General features: G+C 43.4%; 3 protein-coding genes across 16 annotated transcripts in view; 2 read left to right on the top strand and 1 right to left on the bottom strand.

The window, feature by feature from the left end:
• The window catches only part of syne1a (spectrin repeat containing, nuclear envelope 1a), a 117,319-nt gene extending 103,045 nt beyond the window's left edge, over window positions 1-14,274 (bottom strand). For 11 of the 13 annotated variants that reach the window (XM_081717009.1, XM_081717020.1, XM_081717013.1 and 8 more), the window contains exon 1: window positions 989-1,091. In XM_081717009.1, the coding sequence (XP_081573135.1) occupies window positions 989-1,076 (88 nt within the window). In that variant the 5' untranslated portion in view covers window positions 1,077-1,091. Of the gene's footprint in view, window positions 1-988; window positions 1,092-11,735; window positions 11,989-14,185 lie in introns of those variants that run through there. The other 2 variants (XM_081717014.1, XM_081717012.1) reach the window with 2 other exon arrangements.
• Window positions 14,275-16,425: 2,151 nt separating this feature from the next.
• myct1a (myc target 1a) lies at window positions 16,426-19,453 on the top strand. The gene is made up of 2 exons (XM_026998211.3): window positions 16,426-16,618; window positions 18,267-19,453. The coding sequence occupies exons 1-2, from the start codon at window positions 16,564-16,566 to the stop codon at window positions 18,857-18,859; spliced, it is 648 nt and encodes a 215-aa protein (XP_026854012.2). The 5' UTR covers window positions 16,426-16,563; the 3' UTR covers window positions 18,860-19,453.
• A 652-nt stretch (window positions 19,454-20,105) lies between these two features.
• serac1 (serine active site containing 1) lies at window positions 20,106-26,821 on the top strand. 2 transcript variants are annotated; one of them, XM_035524559.2, is made up of 17 exons: window positions 20,106-20,261; window positions 20,914-21,004; window positions 21,143-21,179; window positions 21,423-21,565; window positions 21,863-21,952; window positions 22,672-22,803; window positions 23,080-23,201; window positions 23,303-23,431; window positions 23,582-23,695; window positions 23,804-23,966; window positions 24,076-24,226; window positions 24,585-24,726; window positions 24,834-24,934; window positions 25,045-25,142; window positions 25,307-25,489; window positions 25,597-25,740; window positions 25,936-26,821. In XM_035524559.2, the coding sequence occupies exons 2-17, from the start codon at window positions 20,914-20,916 to the stop codon at window positions 26,070-26,072; spliced, it is 1,977 nt and encodes a 658-aa protein (XP_035380452.1). In that variant the 5' UTR covers window positions 20,106-20,261; the 3' UTR covers window positions 26,073-26,821. The 2 variants fall into 2 exon arrangements, with proteins under 2 accessions (XP_035380452.1, XP_081573444.1); XM_081717318.1 differs by lacking the exon at window positions 25,045-25,142 and having other exon boundaries at window positions 25,398-25,489.
• The last annotated feature ends 53 nt before the right edge of the window (window positions 26,822-26,874 follow it).

The raw sequence follows: 26,874 nt of genomic DNA, 5'->3' as shown, positions 1-26,874 counted from the left end.
ATAATGTGGGTGTGTGGGTGTGTGGGTGAGAGAGAGAGTCGAGCAAGAGACAGAAAGAGAGTGGGAATGACAATAAGTGAGACAGAGGCAGGCACGAGAGAGAGGAAGCTAATTTGCTACATTTGTTGAAGATCCTGAAAATGTTGAATGAATCGCTCGATCAAGTCTGGTTCAATGCAACGTGATCAAATATTGATGAGAGCGAAAGAAAGAGAGAATGATGATGACGATAAGGCTCGGGGCTTTTCTATCTGTGTCCTCTAACGGCTGGCTGGGTGCGCGTGCGTGTGTGGCACCCTCCACACACTCTTAAGGACGAGGTGACTTTGAGCAGGAAGAGCAAATAAACATTCGCACACACAGTAGCACACATATACTGTGCATGCCGTCTCCACACACACACACACACACACACACACACACAGTAGCACACATATACTGTGCATACCATCTCCACACACACACACACACACACACACACACACACACACACACACACAGTAGCACACATATACTGTGCATACCATCTCCACACACACACACACACACACACACACACACACACACACACCATTACGAACTTCAGATATGAAACCTTTTTAAAATTCCTGATTAATTATGTGCCAAAGTAACCACAGACTAATCAGCACAGCTCTGTTTCACTCTCATGCAAATGCGCTCGTCGTGTCGTTTACACAGACGCACGCATACATGCATTCACCATGCAGTGGGCTCCTCTAATGACAGTGTGCAAGCCTGCATGTATTTATGCAGTATGTCCTACAGATGTCCCCAGCAGACTAAACGCACATTTGTCTCTCTAACTAAGCAGAACACAGACACGCACGTACATATGCACACACCCACACCAAAACACACATCTGCCTTGGTGTGACTCTGACTCTTACAGGAGCAACACGAATCAGATATATTGGTGACTTCTGGACAAATGACTCTCAACACACAAAACCCCCCCACACACCCTTACCATGAAGGTGCAGGCAGAACCCTGGCACTAAGTTGAGAGGAGCGCCAGGCTTCTTCTTGGTGGTGAGATCCTGCCCCCTTCGTGCCATCCTGTTAATGCCGTCTGTTTCCACACTGCCTGTGTGTGCACTGGCTCTCCTAAGTCCATAGAGTGGGGGCAAAGTCCACTTGCCAGCAAGGGTTTGTGGTTCGCCACAGGGTGGGCTCTACCAAGCCCCTTCTCCCCCTGCTCCTTTTAAGGTATGCTGGGGAATAAATGCACCCTACACTCCTCTTTGGCTTGTTGCAGAGAAAAAATGACTTGGTACTTGGTTCTGTCTATCTGACAACAGTGGAAAATAGCAGCTGCTTAACACTGAAGTCACTCTGATTGCTTATGCTGCGCTGCTGTGTGGGAATGTATGCATGTGAGTAGAATACCAGTCTCTCTCACCCTCTCTCTCTCTCTCTCTCTCTCTCTCTCACCCTCTCTCTCTCTCTCTCTCTCACCCTCTCTCTCTCTCTCTCCCTCTCTCTGCAAGGCTGCAGAAATAATCCATTCTGTCTCATCCCTCCAACCAATCAGATTTTGTGAGAATGAGTGATGTCATAGATCTGAGCATGTTTTGGGAAAAGGGGCGGGAACATGTTATGACTCTGTGTGTGTGTGTGTGTGTGTGTGTGTGTGTGTGTGTGTGTGTGTGTGAGTGCATTAGATGCATCTGTAGCGGCGAGGATTCACATAACTCGCCCCACTCACACAGAAGACAGAGCCTGAACCTGCTGTGCCCCGTCATTTGCCCAACATCAGCTATATTGTCCCTCTCGTCTGCCGCATACGTGACAGTGTGCCAGGGTCTCGGGGAAAACCAGTGGAGTAAACTGATTGATTTCATTTCAACATGGCATCATTTGATTCACTGCTCCCAGAGGCTGTTTAAAGCCCTTGATAAGACCTCACAAAGCAAACAGCCCATGACCGGCTATAGCTGGAGTTGAATTATTGAGAAGTTGTGGGATTTATATACTGTAAGCTCCTTGCCATACTATTTTGTAGGTTTTGAATAAATGCTGTATAATGTAGAGTAATGACACACAACTTCATTTTAAACCAGATACACAACAAAACAATCATATCTCTTTTCACTATTGGGGTTAGAATAGTAATATTGTGTGTTTCTAATCACAATACACTCACTATTCTATGCAATGCAAAGGAAAAACACAAAAAATTATAAGCCTGAGAAATGTAGCACTTCTCATGACAGATTCATTAATCATGAGTGTGATTTGCTCTTTATCCTTTTTCTCCCGAAAGGGTTTTTTAATGACGAAAGCCGTTAATATCCAAGGCACCTGTGAGGTGGAATCTGTCTTCCGTTATCTCCCATCTTCTTTCTTAGCCTGGGCCATTTTCCTACAATAATCCTTCGCATTGCATATCAAAATTTCTTTCGAGGTTTAGGAGGAAAGAAAAAATGACAAAATCACAAATCTTCATATAGTACAATATGAAAGGAATTTTAATTTGGACAAACTAGGCAACGCATTACAAACCAAGAATGTTCAGCCTATATATATAGAGAAGCAGAAATGATTAAAGGAAAAAAATCTCAACAGTAAACCACACACGTTAACACGTCTGTGAACAGTCGCACTGGCACTTAACTAATTTGCTAGTGGGCGGCAATTTAGAACTGATGATTCTAGATGAGTGTATCTTTCGGTCTCTGTCCATGGTGCTGAAGCATAAATATGATCTTTCTGCAGTAAATTCAGTGCAGCGTTCAATTTTACATCCTGACCTCCAAAAGCAATTCTGTGTTGCAAAAAGAGAAGCTGGAAGCTTTAAAATGGAAACAAAATCTAAAAAAAAGATTTTTGGATTGTTTGTCATTCCCACACACAAGACATACCCAGTAATAACAATTAAATGCAGATAATTATTGCACAATTCAAGAGAAATATTGTATAAAATTTTCTTTTATCACACCAGTGTATTAATTCGTTTGGTTGCCAGGATCAGATAAATGAGACAAAGACCCATCTGAGCACCTGAAGCTATTCAACCAGTCTTTTTTTTCTTTTCTTTTGAGGGTGTGTGTATGTGTGTGTGTGTGTGTGTTTAGTCTACTATAGAAGGTTCATGAAGGTTCATCTGCTGCCTGCAGTCCTGTGCAGTGAGGGGACCCAAAGGGCACTCGGAGACTCTGGCAAGCATACACGGTGGAACCTCTTTCTTCTGCAGCCTGGGGATATTTGGGTTTCTCGCTCATTTCAATGGAGTGTTTAAAAATGTGGCTTGGGAGGCAGAGCGCCATCTACTGGAAGCTTGGGGACTTTATGTACAGTAAATCCATAATTGGATAGTGATTTAGTTTTGTGGTTTTGGCTCTGTAGTCATTGCATTTGACTGTGGAGTGAAAGTCAATTAAAATTTAATGCCCAGTTAGACCACTGCGCCGGGAGATGTGGAACCACCTCCCCCGAGGTCTGCCAGCCATTCTCCAGGCTGCTGAAGGACTTCACATCTGCATTCTGGGCAACCAAATCAGGTATGTCAGGTAGCGGGGGAATGGTTATGACTATTGATTTATGCTGACTCTACAGCTTCGCAATTGCTGTCATATTGGCCTTTACAGTTCATCGGTCCTCATGTAGTGAGACAGTTGACTTGAGATGCAAATTTCACATCTAGAATCAACTCTGGACCATTTATGCATTAGCTAATGGTGTTGTAAATTAAAAGATATGATTTGTTTAGATCAATTTAAAGGTTCCCCTTGATCTGGGCCTGAAGACAGATCACCTACTGACTCCACGTGTGCACCTAAGAACGTGGGCCTCTCTCATACCGTGGTGATTTCCCTAAGGATGCACTTTCTATTCGAACATCCGTGAATTCTATAATGATCCACTTCATAAATCTGCACTAATGAATGCCCCGCAGGAACAAACAGGTGCTCCTCTATCTCTTGCTCTCTCTCTCCCATGCACACACACACACACACACACACACACACACACACACACACACACACACACACACACACACACACCCATTCCCATATTGCTCTAAGGCAACGACGACCGGCTTCACAAATCACTATTATGTGTATTCATACTCTTCATAAGACGTGTAACGGAAATCTTCAGAATGTTTGAAGGGCCCTCGTGGTCCATTCATGCTGTGCCGCATGCTTCCGCTCCTACATGTGGCCCTTTCACAGGCAAATCATCCCAATGTGGCACTCCATCCCTCAGCCTGTCAAATTAGCATCGCTAATTACAGGGTTCTGATAGTAAATGATTTTAGGAACAAGTCAAAATGATTACCGCAATAAGAATGTATTCCTCAGCTGTTTTGAGACCTTTTGTCTCCTCCTGAAGTCAGATGGAGAGATGTCAGGTTCGGTCCTGTCTCCTACGCTGGGTCAGCATTTTTAAGAATCCACATAACAGCTACGGAAAATAATTCAGTTTGCCTACAGAGTTAACATCTTCTGAGGGAATTCTTTTCCTTGAAAAAAGACTAGGAAAGGGGCTGAGGACTGGGCTGCTTTTTTAACTCTGAGTAGGCCAAACATGGGTCGGAAAACTCCATCCGAAATGTTTAGTCTGTGCACAGATGGTAGGCTACCTCGCAAGCTCACAAAACAACAGCTCATGTTGTGCTCACGTGCGTTTCTTATAGAATCTATAGATTGCCCCTCAAGGCACTATAGATCTACTCCAAACACTTTTAAGAGTGATTTCTTGTGGAAGAGTGCAGAAGACTGCAGGCATTCCAGACAACAGCATCAGAGATCCCGAGAGCGGGTTACTCGCCGTTGGGGGTTTAACAAAACCAGGGTCAGGGTGGAAGTAGGTCAGACACACTAAGCTTTTCATCCTGCGTACAAGGACCACACACTGGTCACACGCAGACGGGCAGACTTGGGAGGGTGAGATAGGATGGTGACAGACAGAGACAGGAGCTGCTAAAGCTATGAGAGGTCCTGTCCAAAGCATCTTTTTTAATGTTGTAGGTAATAGCCTTGGACACATAGTCTTGTGGGATGCAGGTGTCTGGCACAAGGTCAGCAGATGACCTGCTGACCCACAACAAGTCACACAGCTTTCCTGAGGCAAAGAGTCACATTGCTTTTGATGGGTGCAGTGTGATACTGGATTTGCAGTGGGGCACATCAGATGCTGACCTGCCTTTGTAAGATAAGCGCAAGCGGAATGCTAATTCATTCCCCATTGAGTCCTGCAGGCTAGGGCTACTGTCACCAATGTTGCTGGAGGCTAAATAGACAGTTAAGTGGCCACCCACCTACTTAATTTATATCAGTCACCATTGATCTCCTTTAGAGCAGGTTAATGACAATTGCTAACATTGAGAACAGGTTAAAACAGTGAATCGCTGTATCTGAGCAACAGATTCCTGACCTAGGATTACTACAAAATACATGCCATATCATGGAACATATCTATATTTTGTATATCTGTATATTCAAAAGCACTTTGCATATATGTATATTCAGACGCACTCTATTTGTAGATACTTAAATGTCATTTAGTGGCCACTTGCCCTTTTCGTTAAGAGACACAACCAAGGGGCAGGAATTACATACAGAAGCATATGCGAAAAAATGAGCTGGACAGCCCAAGGTCAAATGGGAGGCATTATAGTGGTGGAACATAAATTTAACATCCTGTGAGACCTCCATATCCAAACAGACAAGAAAGTCACGGTGAGCCAACCAGAGATCATGACTAAACAAGTTGCAGATAACAGCAGTGGTAAGAAATGTCACAAGCTGGAAAATTCCAAATGGAGGAATAAGAAAAGTCTGAGAACGCAAATCAAGTACAACAGGACGAAACATTGCTGCTCCAGGACCCATGGTGCACCAAGCAAGTGCAGAGATGAAACAATATCAGCAAATACAAGTGCAAAGACACAAAGAAATAACATCCTAGAAGACAGAAGGCAGTTCTGACTACACAGTTACCATATTCAGTGGCAGAAACATAAGACTGAAAGAGGAAATAAAGAGCACGTGGAAGTTTAACGCCAAGCTCGTTCTGAGGATACGGAGGAGCGGCTCCAAACAGATCCCAGGAGCTACAACCAGAAGATCTGAAAATACTGAGCCGCACCCTCGAAACCTCAAAACATTTGGTAGAATGACCAAGAGTCAGAAAAACAGACATGACCACCCACCAGAAGGGTGCTTTATAAGGAATTTATATATAAGTTTGTCTTTTGTGTGTATACAAAAGATATTACCTACATATCTTCACTGATGCTGCTTTCATTTGGTGTTCCCTCTTAAATGCTCAGCAAAACACAACTACAAAAGAAAGGTCGATCAGACCTTTTCTTCCCCTTATGCCGGTGCATAGTTGCCCTTTTAAAAAGGCCTAGACACAAGTCAGGTTGGTTCACTCACTGACAGCAGCACAAGAGTATCACTATTAAGACATGACCAGTGGACACCCCCTCTATAGAGACTGGCCAGCAGCCTAGTGAGTTCGCTCCAGCGATTAGATACGCTTGACTGACAGATGAATGGCTTTTAAAATCTGACTAAAGGTCTTAAGAAAGGTTCTGGTGAGTCTACAATGGCACTGTGAAATAAAAGGGAGATAGTTCAAAGATATGTTAATTAACTGGCACACACACGCACACGCATACACGCACGCACACACACGCACACGCATGCATGCACACACACACACATGCAAGCACACACACGCACACACACACACACACACACATGCGCACACACCCACGCACACGCACACACACGCACACACACGCGCACGCACGTGCACACACACGTGCACGCACGTGCAAACACACATACGCACACACACACACACACACACACACACACATGCACACACACACACGCCCGCGCACACACGCATGCGCACACACGTATGCGCACACACCCACGCACGCGCGCACACACGCACGCGCGCACACACACACACACACGCGCACACGCGCATGCGCACACACGCACACACATGCACACGCAAACACGCATGCGCACACACACGCACACACATGCACACACGCACGCAGGCACATGCACGCACACACACACACACTCATGCACACGCGCACATGCTCACACATATGCACATACATGTATGTGATTATAAACAATTCTAAATGATGTTCCTGAAATCTCTACACTAGATCCCTCCCACACCCGCCACTAATTAGTTCCACAATATTTTGCACCATTCTACTGTTTGAAAGCTGTAAAATCTCAGCCTATTCATAATTTTGTACTATTTTTCCAGCATCCAAAAATCCATTTATGTTACTGTTTGGATGTGGGATATTGCAACAGAACATAGACTATGTTTATGATCATGGCTAGTGCCACCATGACTGTGGAGCTTGTTATGAATCCAAATTACATTAAAAATGAGGGGAAAAAATCCAATGATATTACATTGCATGTTCATTTCTTCAGTGGCTGACCCACAGTCTCTATCCTGTTTCCTCCCTGTGCAGGTTGAGGCTGGAACCGAATTCCGACTATAGATGGTTTCAGTATACAGAAACATGAGCGGGGGCTTCGAAATATCACTGTGTCTACAGGCACCACACTGATAAAAGAGCTTCATTGTCAAGACAGCCGGACGCTCAGAGTGTTCAAGGTGACTGTGCTGGTCAGCAGAGACCGGTCCAGCCCCTGACAGTGCTGGCATATTACTGCACAGGGCAACTGGCAGCATGCCAAGGCAGAATGCAGATTTTTTTCCCCCTGTTCCTCTGGCTTTCTGCCAGGCCTGGTGGGACCGTAGACCTGAAGCACATGGGCTGACCTCCATGAGTCTTTGCTTCCCTCTCTCTCTCTCTCTCCTCTTCCTCTCTCTCTCTCTTTCTCTCTCTCTGTCTCTCTCCCTCTCTGTCTCAGGTGGTGTTTGCGGGGGTTCATAAAGTATCAGAGGTGAGAGAGGCAGTCCAAGCCCAGGAGAACTACTCTTCTGGAGTAAAGCATGTCGCTCAGCACACTGGCTGACTTTATGTCTTTAAATGCAACCTAAATATAGTGGCCGTCTTCGAGGAAAATGTATGGAGAGACTGACGTGAATGAATATTTATCATGACTATTTTTGTTACCTGTGTAACTAAACAAACAGTAACACTGTATTTGCCAAATGACCACAGCCCCATCCAAGCCCAGAAGAATGCCACACAGTTAACACAGTTAAGCCATTTTCAGAGTCATCTTTAAGATGTAACAATGCTAAAACTCAGTAAGTGATTCTCAAAGCTAATTGGCTCACCAGATGACCCTGCATAGCTAACATAGCTGAATATAATTGGTTATCAACATGGAAGGAAGCCAATTTTATTTTATTTTTTTGCAAAATGCGAATGGTGTTCCAGAATTCGCATCTTGATTCTGAGTGGCTAGTCTGACTACTACCATACTGGGAAGACCATTTGCCACTTACAATTTCCTAAAATTGGGCATATAAAAGTTAGAAATTGAAAAAATATTTCAAAATAGCACATGATTTGATCGCATTGTATATTGCACTACCTAAATAATGGGCTTTTTTTGCATGTTATCTTAGATAGGGTCAGCTAACCATGCTTTTCATGCTGTAAAAGCTAAAATTAGTAATGCGAGGTGGGGAATGACGATACTGAGGTTATCAGCCCACAAAGCATGACTGGAAACGTGGTCATTTACATTTTGACAAAGAGGCCAATTTCAAAAAGCAATACAATTACACAGACCATTCAGTACAGTCTCCAGACATGCCACTGCCTTTACTGTACTGTTCACTGCACACAACTGGCCAGAAGGACGTGAGGATGAGTACTCTTAATGAACAATAACCTGGCATTCTTCCAGAGGTCATGGTTAAAGTCCACGTAAGCGTCGGTTCGCGGGTGGGAACACTCTGTTTGGCCTGCCCGCGCAGAAGAGCACCGAGAGACTTCAGGTTGGAGAGAGAAGCGTCGCATACTAGATAATGAGAGACAATATATGGCAGAATTCCACAACATATGGAACGACTCTTAGCCTGGGAGACATTCAAAGCCACTCTCCCTTTTTCTGCCATATGGTGCCACTAATTGCCATTTTTTCTTTGTCTCTTACTGTTCTTTTTTTCCTAACAACCTGTCACTGGATGTGAAGTACAGAACAACTAGGGGACATGGAGACTGTGTTTGTGTTCATGGCTGGTGCCACAGTGACCGAGGAGCTTGTCCTGAATACAAATTACGTTAAAAATCAGAGAAGACCAGGGTTTCTTCTGATGCATGAAATCATACATTAAAACAGTCTAGAGAGGCCTAACCTATGTTATAACCTGTATGGAGAGTAAACTCTGTCTAGGAGGCTTATTAAACAAATTTCATAATTCATAGTTGTAGGAAACCATGTGGGAGAAAAAGAATGAGCACAAAGGAGGCTTTCATTTCTCAAACAAGACCAGAGAATGTGGATGGAATGAGCAGAAATGAACAAGAATGCAATGGAGGGTCTGTGTGTGTGTGTGTGTGTGTGTGTGTGTGTGTGTGTGTGTGTGTGTGTGTGTGTGTGTGTCTGTGTGTGTGTGTGTGTGTCTGTGTGTGTGTGTCTGTGTGTGAGTGAGTGGGTGGATACACGCACATGAGAGACAGGTATTCATTATCCAGTGTTTTCTTCAGTGTTTTAGCCGTGAATCCGAACATTTGAATGTGTCCAGAAGCGAGTGCACGTGCCCAGTGATTCTCTTGCTTCCAGCATTAAGACTAAGCACTAAACTCCTGTCCGGCTCACACACAGAGAAACGCTAATCTGCTCTGATCAAAGGATGAGAAGAAATGCCTCAAACTTCATCCTCTTCATCCCTCTTCATCCAGGAGAGGATTCATTCAAATGGCTGATTTTTTGTGGTGTTATGGTTTACGTATTTGTTTGTGTGAAATTTGTGAATAAGATAAAACATGGGTTAAATATACATCCACCAAATTCAAGATGCAAAAAATATTTTTCTTCTTATTGTTGTTGATTTTTTTAAGCGAGGAACTATAGTTATTGATTCATCCAGTCCTGTCTATCTCCTCCTCATGTCAGATAATATGAAGCTGTAGTTGTTGTCATCATTAGACACACACACACACACACACACACACACACACTCACACACACACACACATACACACACACACACACACACACACACACACAGGATGGCAGTGCCAACTTTGCCATACTGGACAAGACTCTTTCTGAGCCGTGTGCCCACATCTCTATAATTCTCCATATACTGTTTCTAAGGCGACTGAAGCTCACACCTCCACATGGTAATCACATGTTGTTATACACAACAGTTTTACCAAGAAACTCTTATCTGCGTGGAAAGAAAGACCAGTGAGCTAATCGAATAGTATTATAGAGTTTTCATTTCCTCTGGCTATTTCCATCCAGCATCGGATAGCTATGCAAACTATACAATTATATAAATAGGAAGCAGTTTATAAAGATGTCCTTGTATGAGGACAGAATGTTTATTTACCTTTGATCTAAATTTGTGAAACAAAGAATACAATGTTTCATTTGAGCTATTCTCAAGAAAGAGCGCTGATTATTAAAAATTCAGCAGATGAAAATGTGCTAACTATAGTTCATATGATGATGATAATCGCTGTTACATTGTTAAAGAGACAAATGAGAGTTCATATTCTGTATAATTACAGAGGTTGTGAGGCAGAGTTCCTGTTCTTCTGACAGAGAGGCAGGGGCAGGAGAACTGTGGGAAAGGGCTTCGGCAGTGTGCATATGCTGGGCATGTCTGAATTCATGCATGCTGCTGCTATACTGTAAAAGCCTGAGTGCTGTTTTAAAGACACAGTCATGTAAAGCATTTATCTACTGGTTACAAACAGTAGGCTTCTGCTCAAAAGAGGCAATGCACATCTGTACAGAGTCAGCTCTTCAGCAGATCATGTATCTCTCTCTCTCTCTCTCTCTCTCTCTCTCTCTCTCTCTCTCTCTCTGTTTGTGTACTCTTTCCTATCCTCACATCAGCCTGATGTCACAGTCACCAGTTATAACTCTTTATGATCAGTCTCTTACTTAACAAAGCCTTTCTTTTCAGTCTTTTAATTGCATCTTCCAACTAAACAACAGAATACAAACTGATAAATGTGAAATGGAATCTTGGCATCACTGCAATAACAAATACATTTGACCTGGTAACAAATCAATACAAGCTTTAAGAATTTCTGAGTGACAAACGAAGTCATTAAAACAAAAGGTGCGCTCACACACACACACACACACACACACACACACAAGCACACACACACACACACACACACACACACACACACACACACACACACACACACACACAGAGAATGATTGACAGAAACATTCTGTGGTTGCAGCATTGACCTTCAGGTTCAACGCTTCACTGATCACAAAATAACCATTAAATAATGCAACCCCTCTGTATCCAGAAACACCGTTTTTTTGCAGTTTTATGCTATAGAATTTAATATGCTAATTCTAGCATGCTTTGTCACTGATTACATATACTAACCGAATGACCAGTGCTTACAAACAAATTGCATCGATGTGCTTGCACTGCATGTGTAGCCTAAGTTTACAAGATGTCTAAAAGTCACCCAAACTCCAAGCCTCCGAGCTCCCGAGATTTCCATCCTGCAGCTAGTGCGAGGTTCTGCTGTGTCATCCTACAGCACAGCAGTGGGGTCACCTTAACAGAAAGCATGCCTAAGCACCTACCCTGCAGCCTCTGCATCTCATTGGCAATCTCCCTGGCCGAGCGTCCATAGTGCCCAGCTGACGCCATGCCGCTGGTCCGGAGTCAGCTTCCTTCCCGACCACGGCGGTCCCTCGAGATTTAATCCACAGTGCTGAGATCAGTGGGAAAGGGCATTTGCAAGGATGCCAGCAGGATTGGCTGCTCTGCAGACTATCTTCAGCGGGAAGTTGGACTTGTGGCTTCAGTAGGCTGCAGCATCTCCCCCACTCAATCTATCCTTTGCTCTGTCTATTTCACTCTATCGTCCTCTCTCTCCCTCTCTCTCTTTCTATCTCTCTCTCACACACACACACACACACACACACACAACACACAGTTCTGTAAGCTCTAGCACTAACAGCCACTGCCACCTGGTGTCCACTCAGAGAGCAGCTCGTGAACATAAGCCTCCTGGCCAATCACAGAGCTGGAGTTATGCTCCGTGTCTATATGCAAGAAAGGGGGAGCCACTGAATGCTTCCGAACACGCATATTGCCATATTATCATATGCGGCCGTACACCTCAAAAATAAATGTCAGAGCACCTCACCACAGAAGGAAAACACAGAAAAGACGAGGCAGACAAAACAGGATTTCCTCAGCTCCTTTTATAAACGCAAAAATATAAAAGGAGGACCACCAAGATATAATGCCACCGAGCCAGATCGTGAAAGCAAAAGGTGACGTCAGGATATAAATCTTTACGAAAACCTTTTCGAAATTTAGTGCCACAACCTGGCCTGTCGTATAGCTCTGCTCGAACATCTGTACCTTGCTGACACTGAGCGAAGGGACGAGGGACAGACAGCGGCGTGGGGCAAAGCCGAGTCTACACAGAGCACGGACTGCTGACGCTGCCGCTTTGGCTCTGCGATGTGACCTCCAGCGTGGAGGCCCGCTGCGGCTCGAGCGGCACCGGAGGTGAGAGGTAGGGAGGGGGAGGGAGGCTGGAGTGCGGAAGAACCGAAGCCGGTGCAGGGGAAGCCCTGGCTGAATCTTATCTGCGCACGCCCAGGGCTTCTCTATCGCTGAGGCAAAAACCCCTGGAAGCACATCCGTCAGCATAATTCTGAAAAGCTCATTAGGCGGCCGGCAGAGCCGCCCGTGGACGCCCGCCTCCTTCGCCCACACCACGCTGTCCCTGCCCTGTCAATCATCTACAGTCGCGCTTTGCTCCAGTGCTCTTACAGTGCCTAGTGTTTCACAACTCATACCAGAATAGATATCAGTTTCGAAACAAAGTTTACTGAAACAAGGTCATTTGTGAAGTCTGCTAATGGAAAAATCCTGCTTAGTGAAATTCCCAGCAGAAAACGTTCAGAGTTATACAGATAGCTGCTGTACCCTGATGCTCACCCATAGGAAAAAGACCTGATAGGAAGCACAGTGCATGTTATATAACTATATACACATCATGTAAAAAAATTAAATAACATGAACTCAAACACAATTAGAATATGGTTAAAATAATATTAAAAAGTCACAAAACTTATAAACAATAATAAGTAATGGAAATAACAGTAGATAATAAAAAGATAAGCAACAACATTAATTGTTGATATAATAAAAAAATTAAGTAAATAAAAAAACAGCATAATAGCAATCATAAGTAAAAACAAGGGGAAAAATCAAGTTTGTAAAATGTCTTTAGCTGCATGTTAAAATTTTGTACAGATGTCTGTCTAAACAGAGGTGGTAAACCATTCCATTCTGTGGCTGCATAAAACCCAAAGGCTTCAAGATCATGAATTCTTGTTGAATTTGGGCACATTAAGCAGGTCTGCTAATGCTGAGAGTGGGACCACACAGAGTAGGACCACACAGAGTAGGACCACACGGAGTAGGACCACACAGAGTAGGACCACACAGAGTAGGACCACACATAGTACGGACACATAGAGTAGGACCACACATAGTACGGACACAGAGAATAGGACCGCACAGAGTAGGGACACACAGAGTAGGACCACGCAGAGTAGGACCACGCAGAGTAGGACCACACAGAGTAGGACCACGCAGAGTAGGACCACACAGAGTAGGACCACGCAGAGTAGGACCACACAGAGTAGGACCACACAGAGTATTGACACACAGAGTAAGACCACGCAGAGTAGGACCACACAGAGTAGGACCATGCAGAGTAGGACCATGCAGAGTAGGGACACACAGAATAGTACTGCACAGAGTAGGACCATGCAGAGACAGTCTGCTGCTAATCTATTTAATGCTTTAAAACATAACATTAGTGCTTTACAGTCTCTCCTTTCTGGAAGACAAGGAAGCTAGTGTAATGAATTTACACTATGGATTTACAGAATTTAATATGTAGTATGGTATAGAATAATAACCTACATACATATGAAAACTCATGATCACACATGATGTACACAGACCTTTAGCATTTGTGTCAGTGGACTGGACCACTGTTTACCTGGATCTCTGTATCGGGCCGCTTCAGCGTTTAGAAAGCCCAGCATGTCCCTCTGCAGAGGACGAAAGGCAACACAAGCTTAGTCTGACTGCAGCACAAGCTGAGCTGTTCTGCGCTTTACTGCAGAGGCTGATAAATGTTGTGTTAAAGGGTTTACAGTACCATCTACTGTTCAACAGGGGCAAAACAAGTCTCACCAGGGAAGAAAATTAAACTAGCCTACATTCAATTACATTTTGTTAAACTATAAACCATTAGCATATTTATAGCCAGGCCCAATTTTGTATTATTACCTTCACAGCATCTACTCTTTCAGAATACAAAACCGGTAGGGCAGAAATGTTTATGAAAGATCTGAATGAAAAACAAATCACTTTGTGTGTTGGTCTTCTGGCTAGATATCCTCATCTGGGGTTAAAATAACCTGCATTTGAGAAACAGGTCCTCCGAATCCACTTTCTCTCTCTGTAATACTAAAAAAGAACATAATGAAAATATCCTTGTATTACAGACATTATAAGAATACATTATTATAGAATACGTTTTAATCCAAAACATGTTTTGTTTCTTTGTGTCCAACCTATTATGCAGATAATCTTCACTGATTATATAAAATTAGAACTGGAAGGTTGTCAAGTGCTATTTTTCTTTACTTGCAATAGTATTTGTCTAATATTAGATGTTGAAGTTCAAAATTGAAAAAGGAAGCAAACACGACTGATTACAATATATCAGGAAATAGCTTATTGTCTTCCTCACAAATTCCACAATACTAACGTTATGACCACCATCCAATGCGAAACATTTTCCTGTTGTTCCGTAGTGGGTGGGCTATGACTCACATATGCATATGTGTGGTTACGTATGATTAAGATGATAGGATTATTACACACAATGAGGCCCGTGGAAAGGGCACTGATCCAGCCTGACTCCTCCACTCCAGCGGCACCGGACAACAATAGGAGGAAACGGTCACGGGGCCGCATCCCTCTCGACCCTGACCGGCCAGCCCGGCCCGAACCACCGAGCCACTCACCACACTTAGTCACCTGCACTAAAGCCTCTGGGACTGGACAGCCTGAAGGGGGAGCGCACCAAGAAAGGACGCGCCGCGATTTGGGGCAGAGCCTTGCCGGGTTCTTATCGGTGTTTGTGCCGTGACTGTGCTGGTCGAGGTAGCCTCAGACAGAGCTGGCATCTTCAGTGGAAAGAGTGAGTTTGGAGAGGCCTCGGAGAGGGGCTGAGGAGATGTTAGGAAACATTAGAAGATCTGATCTGAATTTTTTTTTTAAAGACAAAGCTAAAAGTTTTGCTGGGAGAAGATCGGTCTAGATCATCTAAGCTCTTCAGTCATTATGTATTTACTGCAGTTTTGTCTACAAAAATGTCTGCCAGTTTTGTCATGGTTCAGGCTCTTGGTTAAATACGGAAAACAAATTGAGAAATGCAGAATATTCAGTTGGCCATATTATGTTTGATTAATTCTTTTTCATTTGATTTTTTTTTTTATATATACAGGCAATGTTTTATGTTTCACATTTCACTGAAGCATTTTATGGTTGTTAAGATCTATAGGATGTATGACGCATGTCTGCGTCTTGGTTTTGCCTCGCGCAAAACAACATAATCGGTCTGGTGCGCATATGTTTTCCTACATGCGCTCACCTTTTGCATGGAATTTTTTTTTACATTTTTGTGGCAGAAGAGTGAAACAGTCTGTATCACTGCTAATATGGAGGGAGAGAAGAGAGTGAGAGGGAGACAGAGAGTGAGAGAAAGACAGAGAGTGAGAGAAAGACAGGGAAAGAGTGGGAGGGAGACAGAGACAGGGAGTGAGCAAAGTCGAAATCATAAGGGTATGATACCGTCTCTGTGTGATTACACCACAGAGCAGGAGGATGGGGAGAAGGAGTCATTATTCTGAGCCTGCCCTCGGCCAGGGAAAGCCTCTCCACCCCCCCCCAATTCCCAAAAACCACACAGGAACCCTGGGCAGAGCAGATAAGGACAGCCTGCTGCTAATTTTGCACAGGAAAAGGAGGAAATGTGACAGTGGCGTTTTTCTCTGAGGCAAACACTGTGAGGCTGGCCTTGGGGAGGGGGGGGGTGTGGTGTGGTGTGGATCCTGTGTGCCTCTGGGTTTGCTAAGAGAGAGACAGGGAGAAAAGGAGAGAGAGAACAAGAGAGAAGCAGGAAAGAAAGGGAGAGTGGAATTAGACAGAGGTGGATACACGCACACGGAGACAGAGGGACAGGGCGAGCCAGAGAGGACGCGATCAAAGGGACTAAAGAAGAAGGGAACAGCAGTGAAGGTGCTGGAGGAGACAGGCTGGACGCGCACGCCCGCTGCCTTCTCCTCTGTCTGTCCAGAGGGAGCGATGGCTGACAACAGCACTCATCCCCTCCTGGAAATACTTCAGTCTTTTGGCCTGAGTAAGACACTTTACTCCATTTCCGTCTTTGTCTCTCTCTAGCTCTCTCTCTCTCTCTCTCGCTCTCGCTCTCTAACAGAATACAGGATGCTTTGTGCATGGCTACTTACAACACTGAAGAGCTGAAACTTTTAAGAGAGTTTGGAATAGGCACCAGAGTAGAGGCTGAAGCTTTTGTTAGAGTGGTCAGCTTTTTCCATGCAGTCTCTCCAAATGCCATTTCCAGATGATCACCACTTCTGGTCTGTTATATCCTTCACTCAGTAAGCAAAGAAAAGTGGTGACAGCGACCCAGATTACTTTACGCATGTCTCTCTGCAAACATTTTGGAGGGTTTATACTTATACAAGTGAAATATTTTTAGTTATTAAAGTTAAAATGATACAATTATTTAGCAACAAATGATATGACACAGTATTGTGCTGTGAAAATGGTGAAAGCCAAATAAGTATATGCACTGGTACTGTCATATGAAATAACAAATTGCTAGGGATTTTAATAATTGCTAGACAGTGTGTATTCTTGCTATTCTTGCCCTTTATTTATCTACAAAGCTTTTTTACAATTGCTGTCGGTTATGCAGTTGGCAAATATAAACCTATTCATTGGTGATGTGGACAAGTCAGAAATGGAGGGAAAGCCCCACTTATTTCATAATTTGATCAGACTGCATTGCGGTGAAAAACAATTCCTAACCTCTCAGACCTCGTAATTACCATTTGCCAAAAGGGAACCCGATCCCATCTGCTACTAATGAGGCTGCCTGTAGTGTGTGAGTGATTTGATTATAAAAGCTGATTTGTGTCTGTAAAGCGTCCTTGGGTTTATTATTATTATTATTATTATTATTATTATTATTATTATTATTATTAATAATAATAATAATAATAATAATAATAATAATAATAATAATACCCTGGGGATGAACAGCCCTCGGCCAACGCCAGTCCCTGAATGTCATAGTAGGGTGGAACAGCAGAGGAAAGCCAAGAATGTGAACAATTTCTATTGAATTTGGGAATAGAAGAGAATGAAAGATCCAGGCAGACATTCCTGGCCTTCACCCCTCCCTAATCGTCAGCGAGCGGCGGATAGGTGGTGGCCTACCCTGTTGACCTCATCCTGGGAACGGCTAAAACCGAGGTGCTAAGTAAGACAATAAAATGGCAATGAAATTATCTGAGGATCAGAGGGGCCATTTTCAAAGCTCCCATTTAAAAAGTAAACCGCAGTGAGCTTTAGTCCAGCCTATTAACTCAAGACTGTAAAGTAGACAGAGACATTTTATGCGTTGTCTACGGCTGCTGACTTTGGTATGCTGAGTGAGAAAAAGTGCTTTATGTGAGAGTATACCAAAGTACAAAGTGCTCACACACTAGTAAAATAAAGCTTCTTGGAAAAGTCCCCAAAAAAAAATAACGTAAATGAGATCAGGGCCATTTAGAAATCAAACCTGCTGGGCATTTTACAGTTCTTGGTATACTGTCAAGATTCAGATTTACTTTTGTTTTTTCTATTTTTTATTTTTTATTTTTAAGAGTCTTCATCCCAAAAATGTGCTTCCTGAGAGATCTTTAAAAGACATGTTCTCTTCATACTTTTATTTACTTAAAAGATTCTTACTTAGTATTCTCCTCTCCTCTCCTCAGGGGATGTGATCTTGGCCTTCTGTCTCTCCATGGTGGTAGGCCTACTCCTGGGTGCTCTGGTCTATATGACCCTCACCTGGATGTCCCGTCGACGTGCCTCAGCCACCATCACCTGTTCGTCCTCGTCGCGCTCCTCCACCCGCGCCGCCTCCTCCTCCTCTCCGCGCTCCCGGCCTGGCTTTGGCCGACACAACAGCGGCTATGACCGCCGCAGCAACAACAGCCTGGCTGGTGCCGCCTTCTCCTTCCACCGGCACGCGTCCGCCCCCTCGCCCGGTGACCAGGTTGACCTGCTGGGCCGCAAGTCCAGCTTCAGGGCCTCCACCTTCCACCCGCTGCTCCAATGCAGTCAGATCGCCCGCGAGGCCGAGGAGGGCAGCCAGGCCAGTCTGCCACGGACCCCCACCCTTCCAAGTGGCCCGGGACTGACCAGCTCTAACAGCACCAGCGGCTCCATGGTTACCCCACCCAGGACCAGGCCCAGACCAGACTCCTTCTGGGGTAACAGCGGTCTGAGGGGCTTCCACGCCACGCCGACCCCCCCGCCAGCCTATGAGAGCATCATACGGGCTTATCAGGAGACCTGTACTTGAGCGCTTTGAACGAGCGGCCCAGGCAGTGAGGAGAAGTGGTGGTGATGCTCACGGACTTGATAGGCCAAGATGGGGATGATGCACAATGCAAGACCTTGGATCGGAATTGGGTGCATGAGTGATTTTATGATGCTTAGTTATTGTCTTATTGTTGTATTGTTATTGTTATTGCTGTATACAGTGTTTGCGTGTGTGTGTTTATATGAGAGATAGAGATAGAGATAGAGTCTGAGATAGCGATATACACTAACATAGAGATAGATAGAGATCAAGATAGAGATAGAGACTGAGATAGAGATATACACTAGGATAGAGATAGATGGAGATAGAGATAGAGATTGAAAGAGAGAGAGAGAGAGAGAGAGATAGAAAGAGAGAGAGAGAGCAGGACTGCATATTAGTTTGTCACTGCTATGATAGGATTAGTGCTGTAACTTTGACATACTACTATTATGACTGAGAATACCAGCTTGGTGAGCTGAGAGAGTGTCGAAGGTTCATGACCTACTACAGTTTTGTGGATTTCCTTTAAAACTGTTTCCATTCAGTGGGCTTTGTGCAAAAAGCATATAATAAAGAACTGGCTGAGAAGGATTTGTATCATTATTTGATTGTTAACCTGCCTTTAGGGTCACTTATATGTTCATATAATTTATCACAATAAGAGGCATACAGTTAAATATCTTATAAAACCAGTGCATGAACTATCTTGAAAAATGTCATTTAACATTTATTCAACATTTACTCACTAAACATAAGTACGTGTGTAGCACCACAGTGCACACACACCCTGGTCTGGTTCTTTACAGTACTGCTATGTGATCTTTAAAGCTATTAGATTCTAGATTCTAGATTTCCCAAAGAAGTCATTCTTTCACTGGCCTAAAATACCTTTTTACCTCTTGTATTTAGACCTAAGCAATGTTCAAAATCACACACACACACACACACACACACACACACACACACACACACACACACACAGACATACACACACGCATTCAATATTTTGTTTCAGATTTTTCAGACAGATTAAAAAAATAGAAAAGGAAAACATATTTATTAACATATATATGTTAAACACGTTAACTTGAATCTTCAATCAAGTTTACTATTATTATTATTATTATTGTTATTATTATTATTATTATTATTATTATTATTATTATTATTATTATTATTATAATATAAGGGGCTGCGACAACGTTAGGTTATTTACGGTAATGACGTCGCTGCGGCATGGCGCGGCAGTTGCTGTTTACTGTGCGCTTGCCTTTAGCGGGCCAGTCTGCGGGTGGAAGGACATGCATGTAAACCGGGTTAGGTCGAGCTTTGGCAGGCAGGGGCTCTCCCTTTCCCCTAAAATATAACTAACATAGGTCGTTCCACATAACCTAATAAGGTAAATAATCACAATTTAATTTACGGTGCTATTTAATTTGGATGGTATACAATTTAGCTGGCTTGCTGGCTAGGTTAGAGTTATTTATCGCAGACAGTAACTAATGGTGTGTGTTAATAGAACCGAATAGTAACCTAATATTTGTCGTTGTATCCTTTTATTACTTCAAGGAAATAAAAGGAGTGACACGTCCAACTTACTGTTTATTTGAACTCTAGTATAGGTTAGCTAACTAGCTAGCAACACCCTTAGGAGATCTAGCTAGCCAGCTAGTGTGCCATAGTTGGGAGACTAAATATTAAATAGCAAACAAGCTAACTAGCTAGCCAGCTATCCTAAGCTATGTATCCTGTGACATTTAAAGTCCCGCTCTGTTCTTTGGGGTTATTGTTTAAATTAGATTACCACTTTCTGTATGTATAGCTAGCTATGTATGGTCAAAATAACTTCCCATGCAGATATTTTGATTTCATCATTTACAAACAGGAACACTGGTCACTCTTTATTGTTTCTAAAATCGCAGTGTTTCTTTAATTTGAATGTGTAAGCAGTAGAGTCCTGGACAGGTTGGCTTTGACTAACTTGACTGAAGGATCAGGTTTGATGGTTCACTTTTCCGTGCTGCTTCTCACATCTCTGAGTCGATCTGCAGATGTCTGTGACCGCCCTGCGTTTGGTCTTTTGCCGGAGGCTGAGCAATGCTGGTCCAGGGGTGAGGAAAGTCATGCCATGGAAAGATTTGCGTAGGTTTTTGTAGTATTCTTTTTTGGCTCATTGTAATTATTGCCTAACTACTATATAATACACAAACCATACAAACCATGTTATTCTTTTTACTCCCTTTATTTAAATCAGCCTCTATGTCTCTCTCTTGCATGCAGGGAAAATAGCTAAAGTAACTGGTGCTATTATTCTGGGGTAAGTGTTTTATCTTGAAGTTTGAAATGTGTGAATCAAATGGCTAAAATCAAATTGCTAAAATGATCACTATACAGCTCTTCCAACAATTATTTTAACTCATTCCTATGCTATTACTTTCATTTATAAAATGTCTGTATGGACTAGAGAGGCATCAACATTCGTCTTCAATCAAGTCATCTTTGTTTATTTTCTTGAAACGCAGAGGTGCTTGCTAAGATGCCAATGCTTGTGTTCACACAGTGGCTGTCTCTTCATCTCCTATGAGGTCATCACCTTGAGGCAGGCAGTCACCATTGACACACAGGCCATTCTCCAGGAGAAGCGCAAGTCCTATATCTACCTGACTCCTGTCACTAGCAAAGAGCAGGAGCTCCTTGGCACCAGTGCGTTTGCATTTTTTATAACTGTCATAATAGATTCACTGATGACCCTGTACTACAAGAAAAACAAACCACAGACATGAAGATCAGGCTTGCAGATCTGCGCTCCGAATGACCTTTGCTGACACGAACAATAACAATATAACTGTATTCAACTTATTTATGTATTTGAAACTGTATACCATAAATATGCTAGAAAACACACTCTTTCCCCCCCAGGTGATATTTTCTTGTTGCTTTTAGTTCATCTTGTTTGAAATACAGTGACTCTGAATCATCGAATAAGCCTTTTGGTTTCAGATGTCACTTATAAAACCAGGAAGGAGCTTCATAAAGCAGCAAGAAGAATTATTGAAATGTCCTCTTGGATACTCCGTCAGCCATTGGATGGTGAGAAAATACTGAACTATAGATGTCAGATGTCTAGTTAAAGTGTCTGCTTTGTAGCTACTTGGCCGCAACATATAGACAACCCATACAAACGTGGGCATGTATTGGGCATATGTTACGTCCATGTATTCTGACTGTGTGCTAAATAATCCCAGTGTATTGATCAGATGTATTTGCTATGTGAGACATTTGTGGCAGACTCCTTGGGAATTTTATTTTGGCATGGCTTGTTCAGGAAGCACCTGGAAAAGATGGAACTACTTTTGCAGAAATGGTCTAGTCTTATACATTGGTGTTTGTCACTGATAGCTGCACATTTGAGGAATTCAGTTTCATTCAAATAGTTGCTTTGGTAGAGAAGAGTTTGGTTCTAGAAGAGTGAACTGAAGCAGTAGATGAATACTAGAATCAAATGACAGTTGCTCTTCACTCCCTTGGCCCTACCTGTGTGCTGCTGGGGTCTGTGTTGGTATGTCTACTATCATATGAGAATTGGGAGTATTATAGGGAGTGTATATAAATTATGAATGTGTGTATACATATATACACACACACATTTAAATTAAAACTATGAAATCTTCTAACTTTGGTCTCTACTTAAATATCCTTTGTGTGTCTGTGTGTGTCTGTGTGTGTCTGTGTGTGTGCGTGTGTGTGCGTGTGCGCGCGTGTGTGCGCGTGTGTGCGTGTGTGCGTGTGTGTGTGTGTATGTGTGCTAGAGCATCTCAGCCGTTTAGATGCAGACCCTCATGAGTGTGCCCTCTGGGTGCTGCTGAAGAGAACTCACTCCAGCAGTCGTGCGGAGCGTCTGCAGGCGGTGCAGGACCTGGCTCACACGCACCACTGGCACAGTGAGAGACAGCCACATCGCCAGACTTCACAGTTCCTCCAGATTCTCTACACTGCCTTTAGTTTTACGGAGTTTAACATTTTTAAAGAGTTCTATAGTAATCTATTTAAAAAAAATTCAAACCACACATCAGGAAAATCATGACCATGATTGTCTGGTCTTACCTGAATATATAATCTCATCTGACTGTTGACGTGTTCGTCATAGATGTGTGCCAGATGATTACTCTGTCAGCCTATCAGTGAAATTGATAGGCCTGCTGGTCTGTCTGTCACAGATTACCAGTATCAGACAGCAGCGCAGTCTATAGATCAGCGCACAGCTATAGGTTTGGCCCGCACTCCTCAGGTGGACCTCCGCTACTTCCTGCCCCCGCCAGCACTGCCAGAGGTGGAGGATGTGGGTATCTGTCAGTGTTATGTAGGCATGTTACTGGATTCTTCCATGTGAGACCTCAGAGCGCTGAAAAGGTTCATTCTAATGGTGTTTTGTGGTGTTAGGAGTTTCAAATAGAGGATGGTCTGAGGCAGCTGCTCTCCTCTCTGCCGCAGTCAGATGTGGATCAGTGTGTGCAGTACTTCACCTCACTAGCACTGAGAGAAAGCAGCCAATCGCTAGCGTCTCAAAGGGTGCGTGGCTCACACACACACACACACTTTTAGGTATAGTCATAGTAATGAAGCTGTCTTGCAAAATGTTCCCCAGAAATCAAGAACATGGATGGGCCCATAAAACCTTTCATGTAATGGTGTGTCTCTGTGTATTTGCTGCGGTTGTAGGGAGGGCTGTGGTGCTTTGGTGGCAATGGGCTGCCCTACGCCCAGAGCCTCACCTCCATCCCCTCTGAGAAGGTGGAATCTTTTTGCCTGCAAGCTCTGGCACAGCACTCAAAGGTGAATACAAACTCCTTAATGCTTTTACAGGCACACTACATTGTTGAAGCTTCCGTAAAGTTTCTGGGCTGGGGTTAATTTGCTCTCATGTGTTCTAACGACAATCAGGTCCCAAGTCATTGTGATCGCATAGTGGCCAATGGCGGACTTCAGCTTTTGCAAAGAGTCTTCCAGCTTCGCCGGGATTCTCAGAAGATTCAGCAGAACATTGTGCGAATCATCGGGAACCTCGCCCTGCACGAGAACCTTCACACAGCCATATTGCAATCAGGTCTTCCTACCCCACCTGACATGTTGGGGGTTTCATTTGTTTATTCACTAGGAAACACTATCCTTGTGTCTGCTGCCATGATGCTTGTTGTGATGACTTTCTGCTGCAGGCTGGGTGTCGGTCCTGGCTGAGATGGTGCAGTCTCCACATATCATGCAGGCATCTCACGCTGCCCGCGCTTTAGCCAACCTGGACCGAGATGCAGAGGTGCAGAAGTACCAGGACGGGGTCTACATTTTACATCCACACTGCCGCACTAGGTAAATGGTTGAAAGCGCCGTTTTCCATCCCAGTTCCCATGAACTCTCTGAACGTCCATGTTTTTGCTCTAATCCAGCTCCCAGCACACCTGCGCTAGGTATTCAGAACTCTTGATTGTTGGGTTTGAGAGTTAGGATAGAGCAAGAGTGTAGACTGGGACTAGATTGGGAAACACTGGTATTACCCAACTTCTTTTTTTTTTCCCCTTTGTGATTCAAAAAGTGTGCTATCTAGGCTGGCTACAGACACTTTCAGTTTACTTGTCCCCCCTCTTCTGTTTGATCTTTGTAACTCACCCAGCCAGTTAAAGCAGATGCTCCCTTTGACCCTCCTCTTTTTTTGAACCGTGTAACTCAGCCAGCCAATCAAAGCGGATGTTCTCTTTGTCCACGGCCTTCTGGGGGCTGCCTTTAAGACATGGCGACAGAAGGACTCTGATCCAGTAGAGGATGAGAAATCTGTAGGAGTGCAAGAAGACTACACAGAGTGCTGGCCTAAGGTAGGTCCTACATCCCAGAAAGAGAGCAATTCATGAGTGGCATCACATGCTAGATGTTGTTTTCATTTGATTTTTTCTTGTTGTCTTCAACTCAACTGGACGTGCAGTCATGGCTGGCAGCAGACTGCCCCAACCTCAGGATCCTAGCTGTAGAGTACGACACCCATCTCAGCGACTGGTGGGCCAAGTGCCCTGCCGAAAACCAAAGGTAAAGAAGAAAAATGTATTTTAGAATCAGAGAGGAAATTGTGTGCAGACCTTACAAAAAGGGCCGTAAAAACCAGGTTAGTCCCATCTTCACTCGTTTCTGTCTTCCAGGAAGTCCTTAGCATATCGCAGTCAGGAGCTCCTTGAAAAGCTAAAGGCTGCAGGAGTAGGGGAGAGGCCCGTGGTGTGGGTGGCACACAGTATGGGAGGTCAGTTCTCATAGGCTGGAACTGCGTTCATCACTCGCATTAACTGCTAATGGATTTAGGCACATAGTCACTACCTCTCAATGTGTTTAGTGTTGAGGGGCTGTTCACATAAGCCATAGCTTGAAGGAGTCTTGCCTTACAGATCTTGTTTGTAACGTTTATAGGTTTGCTGGTGAAAAAGATGCTTTTAGATGCCTTAGGTGATCCTGACCTGAATCCCTTGGTCAATAACACTAAGGGTGTGCTGTTCTACAGTGTTCCCCACCATGGCACTTTCATGGCAGGGTACTCGGTAAACGTGCGATATCTCCTGTTTCCGTCCATAGAAGTGAAAGAGCTTTGCAGAGGTTTGCTGGTCTTCTTTTTTCCCCTTCGAACATCACAGTTAATTTTTTCTCACTTTTTTGTTTTTTTAACTGGTGAAATTTCATGCCGTATATTTCCAACTTTGCAGATTCGCCAGCCTTGAGTGACTTAAATAAGAATTTCCTCAACATTGCAAAAGACAAGGAGTTGAAGGTGCTGAGCTTTGCAGAAAGTTTACCCACGTCCATTGGCCCGATGATGAAAATATTGGTGGTTCCTGCCCAGTCAGCAGGCAGGTCATGGCAATGCCACACTGAAAAGATTTAAATATGATTATAAAATATTACTGACAAAATATCACCATTTGCAAGATTAATTGTAGTTGTGAAATCCTTCTTTAGAGTAAGATTAACCTATGTCCCATATACCAGTCCAAAGAATGCTCACTACATGTTTACTCACTGCACCACAACATCCCTTCCCTCAGATCTGGGTATTGGAGACCTAATTGAAGTGGCTGTCGATCATCTCAACATCTGTAAGCCTGAGAAGAAGGATTCTTTTCTCTACAGGCGTAGTTTACAGTTTATTCAAGATGCTATAGGAGCACACATAAGCGACTGAGTCCCTCTGCCAGTGTTGGGAATCTCAAGCGGATCTTTTACAGTGTCGCCTTCAGCATCTTAACGGATTTGTATTTGAAGAGAAATGAACCAGTTATATTAAGGAAGTCATTTTGAAAGTGCATATATGAAACTATGAAAACTATTTTTGTAAGAATCATGATGCCTGAGTTTTTCACCGACCCAGAACACACGATTTTAGAACATGCTGCATATTGAAACTTAATTTTAAAGGTGATGGTCTAATTTTTCTCCATGCACTGCTTTGGAATGTACTCTTTTGTAAGCAAATACTGTATGTCTACTTAGACATTGTATAGCACATGATACTAAGCATTTAATTTCATTTGAATTATGATGATGTCCCCTTATTTATTTGTATTTATTTTTTTAATACATTATAGAACACCAGACATAAGGATTGCCCCATTTGGACAACTCAGTAACTTTTTTGGGACCGTAACCTCAAGTGTGCAGCCTGAAATAGATTTGATTGCACAGTTTGGGGGGAAAATTTATATTAATTGCTTAACTTAAAGGCCATCATTTCTTGACTGGCTTTTCACTTTTAAATGTTTGCCAAAAAGCATTGCCATCATTGTTAATTGCAAATTAAATGGCGATTTCTGATGTCTGGATATGATTGTTTGGATTAAATTGAATATCTTCAGAAGTATTTTGGAATCGTCAAATTGATCGTAAAATTATACTTTTGACATTGGGAAAAAAATAAATAATTGGTTATGATTAGTTTTGGATCCTAGACACTTATGGACGCACTCCAGTACAGTAGATGGCGCTAC

Source organism: Electrophorus electricus, chromosome 7 (assembly GCF_041902795.1).
Source record: "Electrophorus electricus isolate QZ-2024a chromosome 7, ASM4190279v1, whole genome shotgun sequence".
Classification (NCBI taxonomy): Eukaryota; Metazoa; Chordata; class Actinopteri; order Gymnotiformes; family Gymnotidae; genus Electrophorus; species Electrophorus electricus.
The sequence above is the reverse complement of the archived record's forward strand: the minus strand, read 5'-3'. Positions and strand labels throughout refer to the sequence as shown.